The sequence below is a fragment of the Callospermophilus lateralis genome, chromosome 1 (genome assembly GCF_048772815.1).
Source record: "Callospermophilus lateralis isolate mCalLat2 chromosome 1, mCalLat2.hap1, whole genome shotgun sequence".
NCBI lineage: Eukaryota > Metazoa > Chordata > Mammalia > Rodentia > Sciuridae > Callospermophilus > Callospermophilus lateralis.
In genome coordinates, this window is record NC_135305.1 from 207,943,831 (window position 1) to 207,961,415 (window position 17,585).

At 39.5% G+C, this 17,585-nt stretch overlaps 1 protein-coding gene across 3 annotated transcripts in view; it reads right to left on the reverse strand.

Moving 5' to 3' along the window:
• Positions 1–17,585, reverse strand: part of Smarcc1 (SWI/SNF related BAF chromatin remodeling complex subunit C1) — a 148,344-nt gene that overhangs the window by 2,714 nt on the left and 128,045 nt on the right. For 2 of the 3 annotated variants that reach the window (XM_076844895.2, XM_076844887.2), the window contains exons 26-27: positions 13,435–13,696; positions 2,318–2,494 (exon numbers count right to left, since the gene is read on the reverse strand). In XM_076844895.2, the coding sequence (XP_076701010.1) occupies positions 2,318–2,494; positions 13,435–13,696 (439 nt within the window). Of the gene's footprint in view, positions 1–51; positions 383–2,317; positions 2,495–13,434; positions 13,697–17,585 lie in introns of those variants that run through there. The other variant, XM_076844904.1, reaches the window with a different exon arrangement.

Genomic DNA, 17,585 nt, shown 5'->3' on the forward strand with positions numbered 1-17,585 from the left:
TGTGAGTGGTGGGGTGTTCCAATTGCCTCATCCTTCAAAGCCCATTCCTTTCAAAAATCACTCCAGGCCATTTTGAAACTTAATTGTATTTTGATTTTATTATATTGTAATGGTTCTTTCTATTAGTTTTATTTCTTCAGTTAAACAATAAGCTCCTTCCTGGGCAAGTTCTGTGTCTTTTTACTTTTACTTTTCTTTCTCCCACAGTGTCTAGTCTAGCTGGGCACAAAATAGATTATCAATAACATCTTGCTGATTAACTGTCTCCACCAGGGCCAGGGAACTTCACTGAGGCAGCTGCTGACAAGCTGGATATTCCTGGGAGGCCCTCACAGCTCCTCAACTGCAGTCCTCGGATTTCTGGCCCAAACTAGGTCAGGTCCTGAAGGAAACAATTAGTGTGAGTGTCTGGGGTTCTTTCCTATTTCAACTTTAGCTTCTTTAGTGTACAAAGGAACCCTAGAGATCATTTAATCCAGGGTTTTAAAAATCTCTACATCTTGCCAGAAATGAAAATGTATGAAACAAATAACTAAAGTGCACCAGTCAGTTTGCCCAACCCCACCCACAAGAGGATTCTTCCAAACCTCTAAGGCACTTCAAAGCATTGTGAAGACCAAGGATCCCAACCCTTCTGTTATCTTTAAGTGGAGGAAACTAAGGCCTGGAGAAGGGAAACAATCCAGTGTGGACAAAAGCCAGCAACTCAGAACTCCCCAATCACTCATTTATGGCAGGGATCTTCATCTGAAACCTCCACATTCTCAAGGTGTCTCTTGACTCTTTAGGAGGGATTTCTGAAGTCACAAACTATGGGGGACCACAAGGATACAATAGTGATAAAAGACCAATAATGTTATCTTTGCACTGTGGATGGCAAACTGGTCAAGTCCCTTGGAAGGCCAGTTCACTTGTGTACTGCTTGAGAGGTGGCTTGGCAAATATTTCAAGCCTTTTCTTGCCAAGGAAGATAACCCACTCTATTATATATCTGACCACAAGCTCAGGGGAGATCATTTTCACCCCCAACCCACTATCATGATCCCATACACCAACTAACCCCTGTCTTCATGAACCTACTTTGTCTAGCCCATGTGGATGGATCCAGAGAAGAATGTCTTTGTACATGAAGTCTGCCTTTCTCCCCTAGGAAGTGTCCTAGACAACTAGAGTGCATTCAAGGCACTCTTGTAGTCTCCCATAACCTCAGTAAATCTTGTTTAACTTTTCATTTCTTATTTTCTCAACTAAAGCTTCTGAAGGTCATGGATTCTTATGTTTCTTATTATTTCTGTCTTATGAATAGGAGATGATTTCTTGCAACATGTATGAACTTCTAAATGAACCAAAGATTATGGATGTGGCTGGGGTACCTGATCAATAGATACACTGTGGGATCACTCTCACTGAGTAGGTCTACAGGAGTAAAGGGCGGGCAGAGCCTTGGAAGCAAGCCTCTGGAGGCCAAGGCTGGAGCACAGTAAGGGCTTATGGGAGAAATTACTGGGCCTCTGCACACACCCTCAAACAGGTGCTGTTGAGGAGTACCAGTGTTTTTCCACTGGGTTCACCGGACTTTACATTCCTCCTCTACGCAGTTCCTGAATATTCCCTCCTTATTCTATGCAGCCACTATCAATATATTAAGAAAAAGATCTGTAAGAAACTTATTTGTTATTACTACTCCAAACTGGTTTCCTTTCTTTATACTCACCACTTTGAATCTTTTATGCTTAAAAGGCTTGTATATGTAGCTCTATATGTCTGTTGAGATTCAAAGTGTGTGTGTGTATGTTGTGGGGAGGGCCGGTACTGAGGATTGAAGCCAGGGCCTCATGATTGTTAGACGAGTGCTCTACCGCTGAGGTACATCCCCAGTCCTTTTCTTACTTTTTATTTTAAGACAGGGTCTTGCTAAGTTGCTGAGAATGGCTTCAAACTTGGGATCCTTGCCTTTGCCATTTGTGAAGCTGGGATTCTAGGTCTGTGCCACCACACCTGACCCAGATGGGTTTAAACAGGAGTGGGAGAAGAATCTTATTGACTTTCTCACAGATCTCCGTGCTGAGAGTGCAGCCTTATTGTATGGAAGCATTCCACATGTATCACCTACAAACCTGCCCATCAGGGGTACTAAAGATCAGTGATCAAGAATGGATCTTTTAGAACACACGGTCACAGACTGCACTGTCCATGGACCTGCCAAACCTCAGGGTCATCCATGGACTTTTGTTCTGAGAAAACAAAGCCTTCCTCCCTTATTTTTAGTGCCCAAGGCAGACCCTGAAGTAACATGTCTCCCTACTGTGCTACTTACACATGCCATTTGGTGCTGTGAGGGGGACCCGGGGTCCCAAGATGTTTCCTGGTATAGGAGGCATTCCAGGAGGGGCAGGGCCACTCCCAGCAGGGTGGATGTTGGCTGCCACAGTGGGAATCATGCGGCCTGGCAAGGGCTGCCCAGGCATCATGGAACCTGGTCCTGGTATCTGACCTGTAGAAAGAGATTCAAAGTATTGTTAAGTACACTAGGAAAGGGCAGTAGAAATGGATTAACTCAATGCATGAAACTATTAAATACAGACAAATACCAAACCTCCTAAGGATCTGAAATCTAACAGTGATAACTCATAATCTCTATGATCAACTTTTATTTGTTCATTCATTTTGGGAGCAGCTAATGAGGAACATCTATTCTAAACTCTGGCATAGGCAGGTAGTGGTAAAGAAGCAATTACAAAGAAAGCACACCCAAAAGAAAATATTCATTGTGGCTAGTTTGGGTGAACAGTGGATGGGCAAACATCTTCATGAGGACACACAAAGTTTCACAGAGAACTTTGCTGGGAAATTAGTTCACAGTCCAAGAACTGCAGCTTAGTCCAGACTGCTTCATGCACAGGCTTTGAAGAAAGGTCTGTCTGAAACCCACTAAACAAGGATCCTGATTTGAATCTCCAGGTCCTATCCACAAAAAATTTCTCCCTAATAAGCTTATGATGAACCACAAACCTGAGAGATTCACAAGGGGGAAATAGACAACTCCATCTCTTTCTAGTGTTTTCAAAGTAATGACAGGAGACCTCAGAGACAAGAAACAAACTAAAATATTTCCTGTATTCAGTTTCACACTGAGCTTTAAGAATTTTCAGCCAGGTGCAGTGGCGCATGCCCGTAATCCTAGTGGCTTGGCAGGAGGATTATGAGTTCAAAGCCAACCTCAGCAACTTAGGGAAGCCCTAAGCAACTCAGTGAGATCCTGCCTCTAAATAAAAATACAAAACAGGCCTGGGGATGGGGCTCAGTGGTTGAGTGCCCCCGAGTTCAATTCCCAGTGTCCCACTACAAAAGAAATTTCAGCAAACAACTTCTTTAAAGAGACAATAAATATTTTTAGATTCTGCTGGACATATGCTTCTGGAACAACTAATCAACTCTGTCACTGTAGCATGAAGGCAGTCATAGATGTAGGCAGAGGCTTACTTTTAAGGTCAGAAATATAAAACTTCTAGCCTGGGTACATGCTAGGAGGGCACATCTCCTTTCACCAAGTTCAGATTGGACTTTACATGAGCTAGAAGGAACATCTTGTCAGTCTCTCACTCTAGAAAACTTAACCATAGAACTGTGAAGCATACCTTTATAAAGAAGCCAGAGCCAATACTGGGTAAGGGAGAAAGAAATAGGAAGAATATTCCAGGTGTGTGCTCACATAAGTGACATGATACACAACAGCTCGGTCCCAATCACTTCTTACAGGACAGAGTTTTATATTCTGATGTCTGTAGTAAAGCATGATTTGCCAAAACCCCCGACTGAATACTGGGTCCATGGGACAATCCCAGTCAGTAGCAACCCAGTACCATCAACAGGGAAAGTACAGATGATGCAGCCTGGAAACTAAACAGTTGCAAAATCACTTTGATTTCATTCTACCCTAGGTTAGTTATTTAGCATACCCCTAGCTTCAGTTTCCTGAGATTATACTAAGTTAAATAGTTGCCTACCTATTTAGGGTTTTCAGTATAACCAGAGGAAGTCTTTATTTGGTAAAGTGCCTTATTATGTCACTAGCTTTTCTAATATTCTCATTTTATAGAGGATAAAAGCATCTCAGAGAAATCCATAGACTTCTTTTTTTTAATACCTTTATTTTATTTATCCTTTTAAAAATTTTGTTATGACAGCAGAATGCATTACAACTCATATTACACATATAGATTATAATTTTTCATATCTCTGTACACCAAGTAGCATCACATCATTCATGTCTTCATACATGTACTAAGGTAATAATGTCTATTTATCCTTTTGTGGATAATGAAGTCTACTTATCCTTTATGTGGTGCTGAGGATCAAACCCAGGGCCACAACCCCAGCCCTCAACAGACTTCTTTATGGTCATAGAATCATAGAGGGAATTGTAAATTAGATCCAAAATTCCTCAAAGTTCAATTCTCTCTGCACTACACTACTCTGTGCCCCTGCCACCAAAATAAATGAATGAATAAATGAATGAATGATGCTGGGGGTGTAGCTCAGTGGTAATAATGTGCAAGGCCCTAGGTTCAATTCCCAGGACCATCCCTCTCTAACACCAACATAAAATAATCATGAAGAGAGCAGCATTCGTGCTGACAGATCCATGAGGTAATGCCTGTTGTCATGCACTGGGATGAGCTCACAGGATTTTGCTCTTAGGCAAACGGTGCCCTTTCTGAAGTTATAGGCTCAGTGGCACTGGCTCAATTACCTATTTCCCTATATCCGCATGGCAATAGTTGGATAAGGTAATTTTGAGTTTCTCAAGGCAACAGCAAATCAACCAACCAACCAAAAAACCTTTTGTTTTCACTTATTGCAAATTTTAAAACCTTCCCAAAGAAAGTGTTTCTCTATCCTACTGTCACAGAGCCACTGGGACATGGCTCTCTAGGCAATGAGAGAAAAGTGGCTTTTTGGAAGGGTGGCAGCAAAGAGGAAAGGATGCTAAAGGAAAAATAATTACTTTCCTTTTCTGAACCATACGCAAACATCTTAGGCAAGCAAAGAATGTGCCAAGAGTGAGTGCTGTCCTGTTACTCTGTCATATGCTACATAGCTCATGGGGCTGATATACCTGGGGCAGTAGAATTAGAGAGCAGACAGGGAAGGAGATGAGACACCTCTGAGTGAGTGTCTACCCTACTAATTCTTACCAGTACAAAGAAGAATGGCCCACAGAAACCTGAAATCCCTGAGGAAATCTTACTAAACAAAATACAGGGTAGGTATATATTTTCCATTAAAAATAACTCAGGGAACTGGGTGTAGTGGCGCATACCTGCAATCCCAGTAGCTCGAGAGGCTGAGGCAGGAGGATTGCGAGTTCAAAGACAGCCTCAGCAAAAGCTAGGCAACTAAGTGAGATGCTGATCCTGTCTTTAAATATAATACAAAATAGGGTTGGGTATATGGCTTAGTGGTTAAGTGCCTCTGGGTTCAATCCCCACTACAAAAAAAAAAAAAAAAAAAGCATTTTCTTCCCCAGTAGATAGAGAGAAGTAGGAGGTGAGAGAGACATCACTTCAAAACAGAAGTAGCAAAGCATAGGATGGTGGGGAGTCTGTCCTACATACAAGGAAAAGGAAGAAGAAGAAGAAAAAAAAAAAAAAAAAAACACAAGCAGGCATCTGAAGCCTGAAATATGAAATGGTTTGTTAAAATTAGGTTTAGCTAGTAGAAAATCCCTCAGTCTCTCAGATTTATTTGATATTTTACTAAAGACTTAAATCCATCATGTCTAATGGAATACTAGTTAAAGATTTCATTTTCATCCTTGGGATATTAGAAGAAGCTGTGAAAGGAACCTATGGACACCCAATCTTGAGCACATTTCATCAATCCATTTCTAACTGTCCACAGTACATCTTTTGGCTGAGTCCCCAGGAAAACGAAAATAGCACAATCAAGACTAAGTGAGGGGAAGCCCAGGCTCCTTGCAGGACGTTCCTTCCCCACAGTACACAGCAGCTTCCTGGGAGTGCCTGCCACAGATGCTCTTTGTTAAGAATTGGGCCCTCACTGTTCTCTTTGTGAGGGTAACCTGCTACTCTACAAAGGGTATGGCAGCTATATTATCACATGATACAAGGAGAACCAAAGGCATTTCAGATAAGAAAAGATTAGCTGACATGATGAGCTATTCCTTTCTCCCTCTTCAGGGTGGGACTAAGTTCAGAGAGTAAGCCTGCAACAATGGGTTATAATGATTTCCTAAGTACTATTTCCCATACGTAGGGCTGTAAAAGTAGGTCTAATGAAGGGGTTTAAAAAGCTAAGGATTTGAGCTGAGCATGGTGGCATGTGCCTATAATCCTAAATATTTGGAAGACTGAGGCAAAAGTCCAGCCTGGGCAACATATTGAGACCCTGACTTATATGAGGCTGGCTTTTTGAAATGTTCTCAAAACATATTTTACTGACCAATATAAAATGTTTTAGTTTTTTCTTGCTTTCTTTTTTTGTGGTACTATGGACTGACTCCACTGAACAACATTCCCAGCCCTTTTAATTATTTTTTATTTTGAAACAGGGGTCTCACTAAGTTGCTTACAGTGGCCTAAAAAAATCCTCCCAAGTAGCTGGGGTAACAGGTGTGTGCTACCATGCCCAGCTTAAAATATTCTAGTTTTATCATTAATATAACATTTTATGATGTCTGAATTCTCATTCAATCAGACCACTTCCTGTTTTGATTTTTCTAGGTACTTCCAAATTTTTTTTTACAGTATTAATAATGAAGAAGTTAGGAAGATTTAAACCAATGTACTCTTTAACCTCTGCTTTTCATATACAGAGCTCATACAAAGGCTTCTCCAACGCAGATAGCTCAAATGAGACCCACAAGGTCTGAATATTTGAGAGTCTCTTTTACCATAATGCATAGAAAGTGCTCACCAGTGCACCTACATACTAGGTTTTTGTCATCCCCCCGACCCTAACCCCGGGGTGTTCTACCACTCATCTGATTCCCTTTCTTAAGTTTTTAAATTTCCAGAGAAGCTCTTGCTGAATTAAATTGCTCAGGCTGACCTTGAATTTGAGAACTCTTGTCTCAGCCTCCCAAACACCTAGATCCTGCTGTTATTTCCTCTGATTGAACTCAAAAAACAGAAAATCTGGGCTAGGGATGTGGCTCAAGCGGTAGCGCGCTCGCCTGGCATGCGTGCGGCCCGGGTTCGATCCTCAACACCACATACAAAGATGTTGTGTCCGCCGAAAACTAAAAAATAAAATATTAAAATTTCTCTCTCTCTCAAAAAAAAAAAAAAAAAACAGAAAATCTTTTTCTTTCTTGTTTTTAAGGTACTGGGGATTGAACTTAGGGCCTCATGCTTGCTAGAAAAGCACTCTACCACTTAGCAATATACCCTGTCTGTTTAAATTTTTATCTTAAGACAGGGTCTTGCTAAGTTGCCCAGGCTGGCCTCAAACTTGTAATATTCCTAATCTCAGCCTCCTGACTAGCCTGAGTTACAGGTGTGCACTACTGCCCCCGCTAGTAACCTTCCTTTGAACATGTGCCAAAGCCCCTGGAGTCCTGACCACCTCACCTTCAAGAAGATTCCTAATAGTTAGCAGTGGCCCCCCTGCTCAATAAAAAACACAATAAAAGACAATTTAAGAAGCAAAAGCAACCACTCAAGTTATTCTCCTTTGTGGTCCTCCACATGCTTTCATGGACACCACAGCCTAGGGTATGGTTGGGGACACGATATACATGCAAGAATATATTAAACCAGATGCAGTGGCACACACCTGTATTCCCAGCAGCTCAGGAGGCTGAGACAGGAGGATGGGGAGTTCAAAGCCAGCCTCAGCAAAAGTGATACACTAAGCAATTTGGTGAGACCCTGTCTCTAAATAAAATACAACAGGGTTGGGAATGTGGCTCAGTGGTTGAGTGCCCCTGAGTTCAATCCCTGGTACCAAGAAAGAAAAAAGACTGTAATTATAACTATTCATTTTGTGCCATTTACAATGGCAGTTTTACAGGTAGAACTAGTCTTTAGTTTGGTAACCATTTGATACTATTTTATAGCTTAAATGAAAATGGATGTAATGCAATGGTATGTATTTTTAAACTTGAAAAAAAAAACAAACAAACAGTGGGCCAACTGTACAGCAGAAACACTCTACTATGTAAAATTCTCTAGGCTTTTTGTTTGGTGGGAACAAACCAACACAGGACACTTCATCAGAGATAGGAAGTTCCCCGCAGTAGGACCAAATAACAAAAGCCTAGAAAGAGAAGTTATGAAGACAAGGCAAATCATAAAAAAATTCTCAGCATGTAAATGAATTAAATAAAGGCAGTGGGTGGGGAAAAAAGAAGAAGGGCTGAAGAGTTAGAGACAAACCAAATGGAATATATATGGGTGCCAACTTAGTTATTCTGATGTCCAAGCCCATCAGTGTCTGAAGCCTAATGGATCTGTTACAACACTGAACTGCTATTTTAATGGGCTCTACCATTAACTGATGGACAGTTTTGCAGAGAAAAATTACATACGCATAGAAACATAGGCTAAGAGATGGACAAATTAATCACTTGATAGTAAATCTTCCTTGACCCTCCTTCCTGACATTTCTCCAAATTTGCTGTCATTTAGAGGCTGATTTTTCCTGTCCTTTTACACATGGTTAAGTTCTGGATAAATACCAAAAAGTTACCTGGGTAATTATCCTCAACTCCTAATATAAATGCTGTGACCTGTTAACTTTTCTAAAACTAAGAAAAGTAAGTTGAAAGGATCTGCTTATAGCTCTTAACTTACATCTGTGTAAAATCTTAGACTGAAGACATTGTTTATCCAAAACACATATTATGGACTATCTCAACATGCCTTGATTTGAAAGGCCCCTTTGGCTAACACTAGAATACCAAGTACCAGACTTGATAGAATTAGCTTTTTCTGAACTGGTAAGATGAAGGCAATCCTAAAATACTGGAATTAATTTACTACTGTTATTAATTTTACTTGTTTTTTTTTAGTTGTAAATGGACACAATATTTAAAAATCTTTTTTTTTTTTTTTTTAAGTTGTAGATGGACACACTACTTTTTTTTTTCCCATTTATTTTTTAGTTTTCGGCAGACACAACATCTTTGTTTGTATGTGGTGCTGAGGATCGAACCTGGCTCGCACGCATGCCCAACGAGTGTGCTACCGCTTGAGCCACATCCCCAGCCCACACTACCTTTATTTCATTTTTATGTGGTGCTGAGGATCAAACCCAGTGCCTCACACATGCCAGGCAAGCAGTCTACCGCTGAGCCACAACTCCAACCCCACAAAATCTTTATTTTCTTCATGTGTGCAAGGCAAGCACTCTACCACTAAGCCACAAACCTAGCCCCAATTTTACTCTCTTAACATACTAATTTAATTCAAACTCCAAAGCAACCCCACAAAAGGGGCAATTATAAAAATCAGTTATATAAATTTTGAGCTGTTGAAAACTCTTTATACACTATTAAAAAGCCACAGCCATTTTGGAAACATTTTGACGGCATGTAGTGATATGAAAAAACACAAAGTCTATGACCTATTCCTTGGAACACACCCAATTCTACTCCTTAAGGACAAACTTAACGGGAATGTATACATATGCATATCAAAAGACATTTGCTCACATATGTTTATAGCTATTTTTTAACTATTCATAATAACTAAAGTCTAGAAACCAATTATATGCTTATAAGCAGGAGAATGGACTCATAAATTGTAGAATAGCCACACCGTGTAACACTATTCAGCAAACAGAAGGAAGAAATGTACAACCACTCACAACAATGTGTATATATGTATGTATCTCATATATTCAATGCTTTATTTTTCATTTTTTATTATGTGATTCAGAGGACTGAACCTAGGAGTGCTTTGCCAGACTGAGCTACATCTCCAGATCTTTTCATTTTGAGACAGGGTCTTGCTAAGTTGCCCAAGCTGGTCTTGGATTTGTGATCCTCCTACCTCAGCCTCCTGATTAGCTGGGATTACTGGCATACACTACTGTGTTCAGCTCACATATTCAGTGTTGAGTAAAAGCCAGACAAGCTAACAAATCACTATGATCCAATCAACATTCAAAACCAGCTCAACTAATCAATGGTATTAGAAGTCAGGAGAGGTGTATCTTGGGAGGGGAAGAGATTGAGGGGACTATGATAGAGGCCTCCGAGTGTTGGTTACACAGGTCATGTCTCTTTGTTAAAACTCAGCAAAGAAATACTCATGACATATGTTTTTCCATATGTACATTATGTTTCAATAAAAATTATGAGAATAACTTGACATAGATTAAAAAAGGGAAAAAGAAAGAATTCTCATCTTTTACTGAATGATCTCTCTTACAAATTCACTGTAGAAATGCCTATGTTGGTTAGAAAATGAAAAGGAAAAATGACCTATTTCTCTTCTAAAGACTATTTTTGTCAAGTCATTTGCTGGTACCACCTACTGAGGAGAATCTGCGTCTGCTGGAACCCCTCTCAGCATTCTGTCCCTCCTCACTGTTGAATCAGATGGAGCTCAGTGTGAAACCTGAATATGCTGGGCAGCAGGGTTATTTGGCCTTACCATATACCAGCTCTTCAACTGTTCAGTGAGGACAACAAGAAATGAAATGATGTGGGTGAAGAGTCAGGTGTACCAACATCAGGTGTACCTAGGATGCATCTCTAGGCCCATCTTTTACAAGCTAAATACAGATGCTAGAATTCCTAAGAAGTTCTCTGTAAATAGCTACTGTGAATATTATGCTTCAACCCATCACGAACCAAATACCAAGTAGTCATAGTGAACTTCCCCTAAAAATCTGTCCCATAATTCAGAAATTTTTGTTTCTACTACTGAGCTATATCCCAAACTCTTTTTATTTTGAGACAGGGTTTCACTAAATTGCTTAAGGCCTTGCAAAATTGCTGAGGCTGGTCTTGAACTGGCAATCCTGACTTGGCCTCCTGAGTTTCTAGGATTACAGGCATGCACCATTGTGCCCATCCCTTTTTTCATTATTCTTTGAGATAGGGTCTTGCTATGTTGCCCAGGCTGGCCTTGATCTTGCAATATTCCTGCTTCAGTCTCCCAAGTAGCTGAGATTATAGGTGTGTGCCACCATACTCAGGTGGAAAAAAAAATTTGAATATATTTTTCTTCAGTTACTTTACTAGGTTGACTGGCTGTAAACTTCCAGGAACTTAATTTTACAACCATAACTATTTTTGTAAAATTACTCGGTGATTTGCACTTTGTTGATCCCTCTGTTCATGTGGACAGAGAGAAGTGAGGAAGAAAGTGTCCTATGTTTCAACATGTCATATTTCTAAGACTGTCTCCACAAACACTACTTAGATCAAGTGGCAATTATAATGATGGTAATAAATTCCATAATTACAAAGTAACAGGTGTGTGTGAGCAAATGAACACTTCCCTGATCAAAGTCAACCCTGTCCTATTTTAGGGTAAAGTCAATAAAAACAGTTAACTAATAACAATATGTTTTGGGTTGTAAATAAAAGATTTATGTTAACAATGCAAGATGTGAAATCATAATTTTATATTCAGTCATAATTTCCACAGGAAAATATACCTGGTTATTTTCACATAAAGATTTAAAAATCTGTCTTTTGAGGATGTCAGGTCAACTGATGTTACCATGTTGGGACCTTTGCAGGCTTCTAAGAGCCACTCTATATTTATCTTAGCTTGCCTCTACATGCCCTGGCCACAGTATTTGCATTCTAATCTAACACACACAAACTCTAGCTTTGGGTAAGGCACTTGTATAATCCTGTAGAAGACAAAATTTTAAATTTTTTTGAATGTTTATTTTTTAGGTGTAGATGGACACAACACAATCCCTTTATTTTTATGTGGTGCTGAGGATCGAACCTGGGTCCCGCCCGTGCTAGGCCAGCGCTCTAGCTGAGCCATAATCCCAGCCCCCAATTTAAAAAATTTTATAGAATGACTGTGAGGGCAAAAGGGCTGAAATTAAAAGAGCATTTAGGTTTTAACGATATTGGTAGTCAAGTTTGAAAGAACTGAGTTTAACTTTCAAACTAATTTTAATGGGATAAATAGCAGCAAACTTCAAAGGGCTCCCATAAGTTAAAGATGGAATAATTTGTATATCAAAAAGAATCACTAGTATAAATATAAATAATAAATTTAGAAATCTCATTATTTATTATGCCCAATGAAATAACCGATCTTGGGAGCAATTCTCAATGGCAACTAAACCCATCAGGTGAAGTCTGATGAAGATCTTTTTTGGCACTGAGGATTGAACCCACTAGTGCTTAATCACTGAGCCATAACCCCAGCCTTTAATTTTATTTAGAACCTAATAAAATCTTCACAGCAATCCTCTGGTTTATGGGACATGTATGGAAGGGAAAGGAGAGGGAGGGGGACAAATGATATCACACCTCGAATGTACAATTAAGTATGGCCAGAGTGTGGAAAACCTGGTTTCTTCAACACCTAAATGGCCTTAAGTTAAAAAAAAAGGAAGGTGGGCCAGGGACATGGCTCAGTGGTAGAGCAGCTGTGCAAGGTTCCAGGCTCAATCCCCTGGAAGGAAGGAAGGAATGAATGAAGGAAGGAAGGAAGGAAGGAAGGAAGGAAGGGAGGGAGGGAGGGAGGGAGGATAAAAAGATACATTCTGAAGTGAGGAGGAATATATAAAAATTCATCATCAACATCAATAATTCTGAAGCTCTGTAACAGGTTTATAGGGATTATACTAATCTCTCCTTTTGTCTTCAGTTGAAGATTTTCATAATGAAAAGTCAAAAATAGCAAAAACGTAATGATTACAAAGCTGGGTCATGAAAGTTCACTGCTGTTTTATTATTATTGTTATCTGTCCTTATTTTTTTCCCCTGGTGAACCTAAGGGTGCTCTACCACTGAATTAAATCTCCAGTCCTCTTCATTTTGAGACAGGGTATACTAAGCTGCTGAGGCTGGTCTTGAACTTGTGATCTTCCTGCCTCAACGTCTTGAGTGGCTGTGATTACAGGTAAGTGCTGCCACACCTGGCTATTGCAATTCTTTTTGTATCTATCTTTAAAATTTTTTATAATAAAAAAAGAATGCAGAGACAACCTAAGGGTAAAATTTTAAGAAACCCTGATATATACTGCCATTCAGAGTCTGATCCACCCAAGGAAAAAGTATCTAACCAAGAAGATTGGAAAAAAAAACATCGCAGGTTTTACATGATGGTAAAATCATATCTCACATGTCTATGACTTCCTAGATGACAAGGGAAATTTTGAACAGGCCTTGTCAGAAAATATCACCTACATGATTGATCCCTCTGATAATCTGTGACATGGGATGGTCACAAGTCTCTTCGATGGGCAAAGCTTTCACCTCACCTGGTTGGGGTGGATGAGGTGGTGGCATCTGGTGGTGCATCAGAGGATAGGGAGGAGGCTGCTGATGAGGCATCATGCCAGGGTGTCCTGCTGCTCCAAGAGGGGCCAGGCCAGGTCCTCCTGAGTGCTGGTGTGCTTGTTGAGGGTTCTGGCCATGCTGCTGCTGTTCCATTTGTTGCCGGGCTCGTAATTCGGCATATTTTAGCTGTTCCATGTGGAAATTCTGGCGTTCAGTAAGTAACTGTTGCCTCTGTTGTTCTAACTGTAAAAGGGGAAAAGAAATGATATAGGAAAGGCTCTCAGGATAGGATGACACAGGATATCTACCTGATGCCTGAACTCCCTCTGCCTCAGAGAAACATAGCTACCTTGCCTCCTACACCATCTAAAGTGAGAGAACAGGCATTAGTTCTTGAGTAGCATATTTCCATCTGGATACCTGTTACTGTAAACAGGGTCTTTTTCTGAAGATCTGCTTATCCTTGCCATCTTCAGCCAGTGGGGCTATTACTTTCTGGGTCTACTCAGGATATATATATATATATAGCCAAGTCCACCCAACATTCCCAGGTGCTCTCTTCTGAATGTGATCCTTTTGGTTACTGTGTATTTTAGAATATAACAGCAGAGTTAAATCCTCTGGATAAGCTGATATAGCCTTAGCTGCAAAGACATATTTCTTTATGTGGAACTTTGGCAGTGCCATTGCAAATCGTAGCTTTTAAAGCACCCAAAATTATGCTGGATAACACATTTACAGAATATTTTAGTTGCCTGAATAAAAATGTATATGAATCTTGAAGAATATAGGCATTTCAATATTCAAGATATTCTGGGACTCAAAAGAGAAATAAATTACATGTTTAGCAAATTCAGAAATCATATGCCTAATAACAGCTGAGCCAAAGGAGTCTATCTTAAATTAATTCAGTACATATAGGGCCCATAAAGAAAATCAAACTGATCATGAAAGAAAATAAAAATCTAGATCGCTGGAAGTAGGTAATATAATGATAAGAAGGTTATTTAATATAATAAGGAGGTTAATACATCTGTTCCTTTTCAGTAATGTCTCCATCCCATCATTTTCTATTAGAAGATCTAAGTTACTGCAAATCTTTTCTAGTGATGCATTGTTCCTTGAAGAAGTCATACACCACATCCAGTTTCTAAGCAGTTGAAATGTGGCCAATAAAAAATGAGATGTACTGCTGGTGGCACATGCCTGTAATCCCAATGACTTGAGAGGCTGAAGCAGGAGGACTGAAGGTTTGAGCCCAGCCTCATAAACTCAGTGAGGCCCTATCTCAAGAAAAGAGTTGGGGATGTAGCTCCATTGCATCCCTGGACTAGTAAACATCCCTAGTAAACCTAGTAAACCACTAGGTAACCTAGTAATCCCTAGTAAACCACTCCCTTTGTAAAAAACAAAAAACCAAACCAAACAAACAAAAACCAAAAAGTGTAAAGTACACTACAATTTAAAGACTCAGTAAGAAAAAACAATTTCATATTGATTGCAGTATGCAGAGTTTTATATATTGCATTAAATTAGTACATTTTCTTTCCTCCTCCTCCTCCTTTTTTTTTTTTGGTACCATGGATTGAACTCAGGGACACTCAACCACTGAGCTACATTGTTGTTTTTATTTAGAGACAGGGTCTCACTGAGTTACTTAGTGCCTTGCTGTTGCTGAGGCTGCCTTTAAACTTGTGACCCTTCTGTCTCAGCCTCATAAGTACATTTTCATTTATTTTTTAAAAAATTTAAATGGCTGCTAAAAAAGTTTAAGTACATTTATGGCTCATATTTTATTTCTATTGAACAGTGCTATTCTTTGGCATTTAATGGGTTAGGGAAAGGTCAACATTTTTGGTTTTGGGAGCAGCTAGTTCTATGGATAAATACTACATACTATAATTTGCAAAAACTAGATGGAATAAGCATGATAATTAATCTATGAATCTGGGCTCTTAGCAGAGACCTGTGTAGGAAGAAGACAATGTAGAATCAAATGAGAAGCATCACTGGTTAGCAAGAGTAGCAACTAGGGGAATTCCATGATAAATGATAGGTGTCACAGTACAAAAAGAGGCATGCACGCATAAGTGGGGAGAAAGATAAATGGCGGCAACAGATGTTAGATTCTGATAATAGATTCTCAGTTTTGCTTTCTTCTAATCATTCTTTCTAGGAAATTTGGGACTCTAATAATTTGCTGAGGTTAGATTTAAGAGGCTGCCCTTCACCTATGTTCTTTTTGAATTAGTTTGGACAACTTGGCTGAAGTCCTGCAGTTATGTAAGAACTACAAAAGTTAGGTCAAAATCTACTTCAAGAGAAAGCTAAATTACTACTGGAGATTTTTCTGTCACTGAAGAGAAAGTTGGTGCTCTTACCCAGACCAGTGTTCTTGTTTTGATTTCTATAACCACAATAGCCTCTCTCTTTGGAGTCTAACCTTATCAGCAAGATATTAACTCTGGAAAGAAATAGGAAATCTATCATTGAGAGGATGGGAGGAAAAATTTGCCCAGTTTTCTCACCTATGATATGAATTAAACTTTATCCTATTTATTTCTGAACTTCATCTGTCATTTTAAAACATAAGAAGTAATTAAGAGAAAGTAATTAGAAACATGAAAAAAGTGTAAGTGATTAAACACATACATACACCTCAAAAAGAATCTCGTTTAACCTTAAAGCTCCAATATGGAACAAACAGGTCCCCTAAGATCAAGAGTAATGCTCAGACAGCAGGCTCCCAGATGGCTCCAAGAGGGCCATTTCTACTTTATGGTAGAAGTAGTAAAGCTTATGGCCACATCCTGGCCTCAGCTTGCAAAGGAAATATCTGTCTTGTTTTGGACACCTTATTTTTATTGAATCCAAATGAAGACAGCATTCACTTTCATAGCAATTAGAAAGAATGTGAACTAGGGATTTTTTAGTGAAATTTGACAATTCTTGTCATATTTTAAATGCATTCAACTAATGATCCAGTGATTGGATATTTGCCTTTTTTGTTTTTTATTTTGGGACAGGGTCTAAGTTGCTTCAGGGGGAAAAAAAGTAATTAAGTATAACCACACTTATACACCCACTAAAAATGTTCCGAAAACAGTAAACTCATAGTGATTATTTCTAGTAATGAAATTGAGCACAGGGGATGGGGGTGAAGCTCAATGGTAGAGCACTTGCCTAGCAAGCTTGAGGTCCTGGGTTTGATCCCTAGTACCAAAAAGAAGAAGAAGAAAAAAAAACTTTTAAAATTCACTTTATTATTTGATTTTTTTTACATCACACAAAACAATTTGGAATAAAAAATACCAACATTCCACAAGTTATGTCCTACACACATTGTGATTTCATTCTTTGCCTTCTCCATTTCCTAGGACTATATACACAAGGCTCAAAAGCCAAACTGTAAATTACTCACGTAAATACAGCGTTAATGAACCTGTTAACTTTCTTCAGAACTCCAATGTGGTTTCAGGGAACCAGTTTCATACAAGGCTGCCTGTACCCTGCTCTGAAGCCCCTGGGCAACCCCCATAGCACCGTTACCCTGCCTTCCTATTCCTCTGTGCTCCTACACTGTGTATGTACAAAGCAGTTGTATCCAAGCGGAACTTACAACACAGCACTTTTCAATATCAAGACACCAAATGCAGACACAGCTGCAAGTGCAGCTGAAGTGCACACAAAGCTCTTCTCCAAATCTCTATTTGCATAATGCAGGGAGGAGGGGTGGGAAAGGGGAAAGATGGTGGGCACCAAAAAACTCATCCTCACTGCCAAGGACTGAAAAGCCTAGACTTAAAGACATTAGCTCTTGTCCTCAGAACTAAAATAAATAATCACACCTTCCTTTTCAGTGTTTGCTGTCAGTGAGGGAGTCATTCACTGAAGAAACCAAATCTAAAACAGATATGCCCATTCCTTATTACCTGAGGGGAAAAAACACAACTACATTTTCTATTTCCATATATGCTTCCAGGGGCAGAATCCCAAAGGATGAGCCTGTTCTATTACTGTGTCTGGTCATCTTGTCTTTGCTACAATGTGCTTGCTTCAAAAGGGTATCCATCTTTGTGTTTCAGAAGTGAATCTGCTTCTGGGTATGGCTTTATTAATCTTGGAATGATAA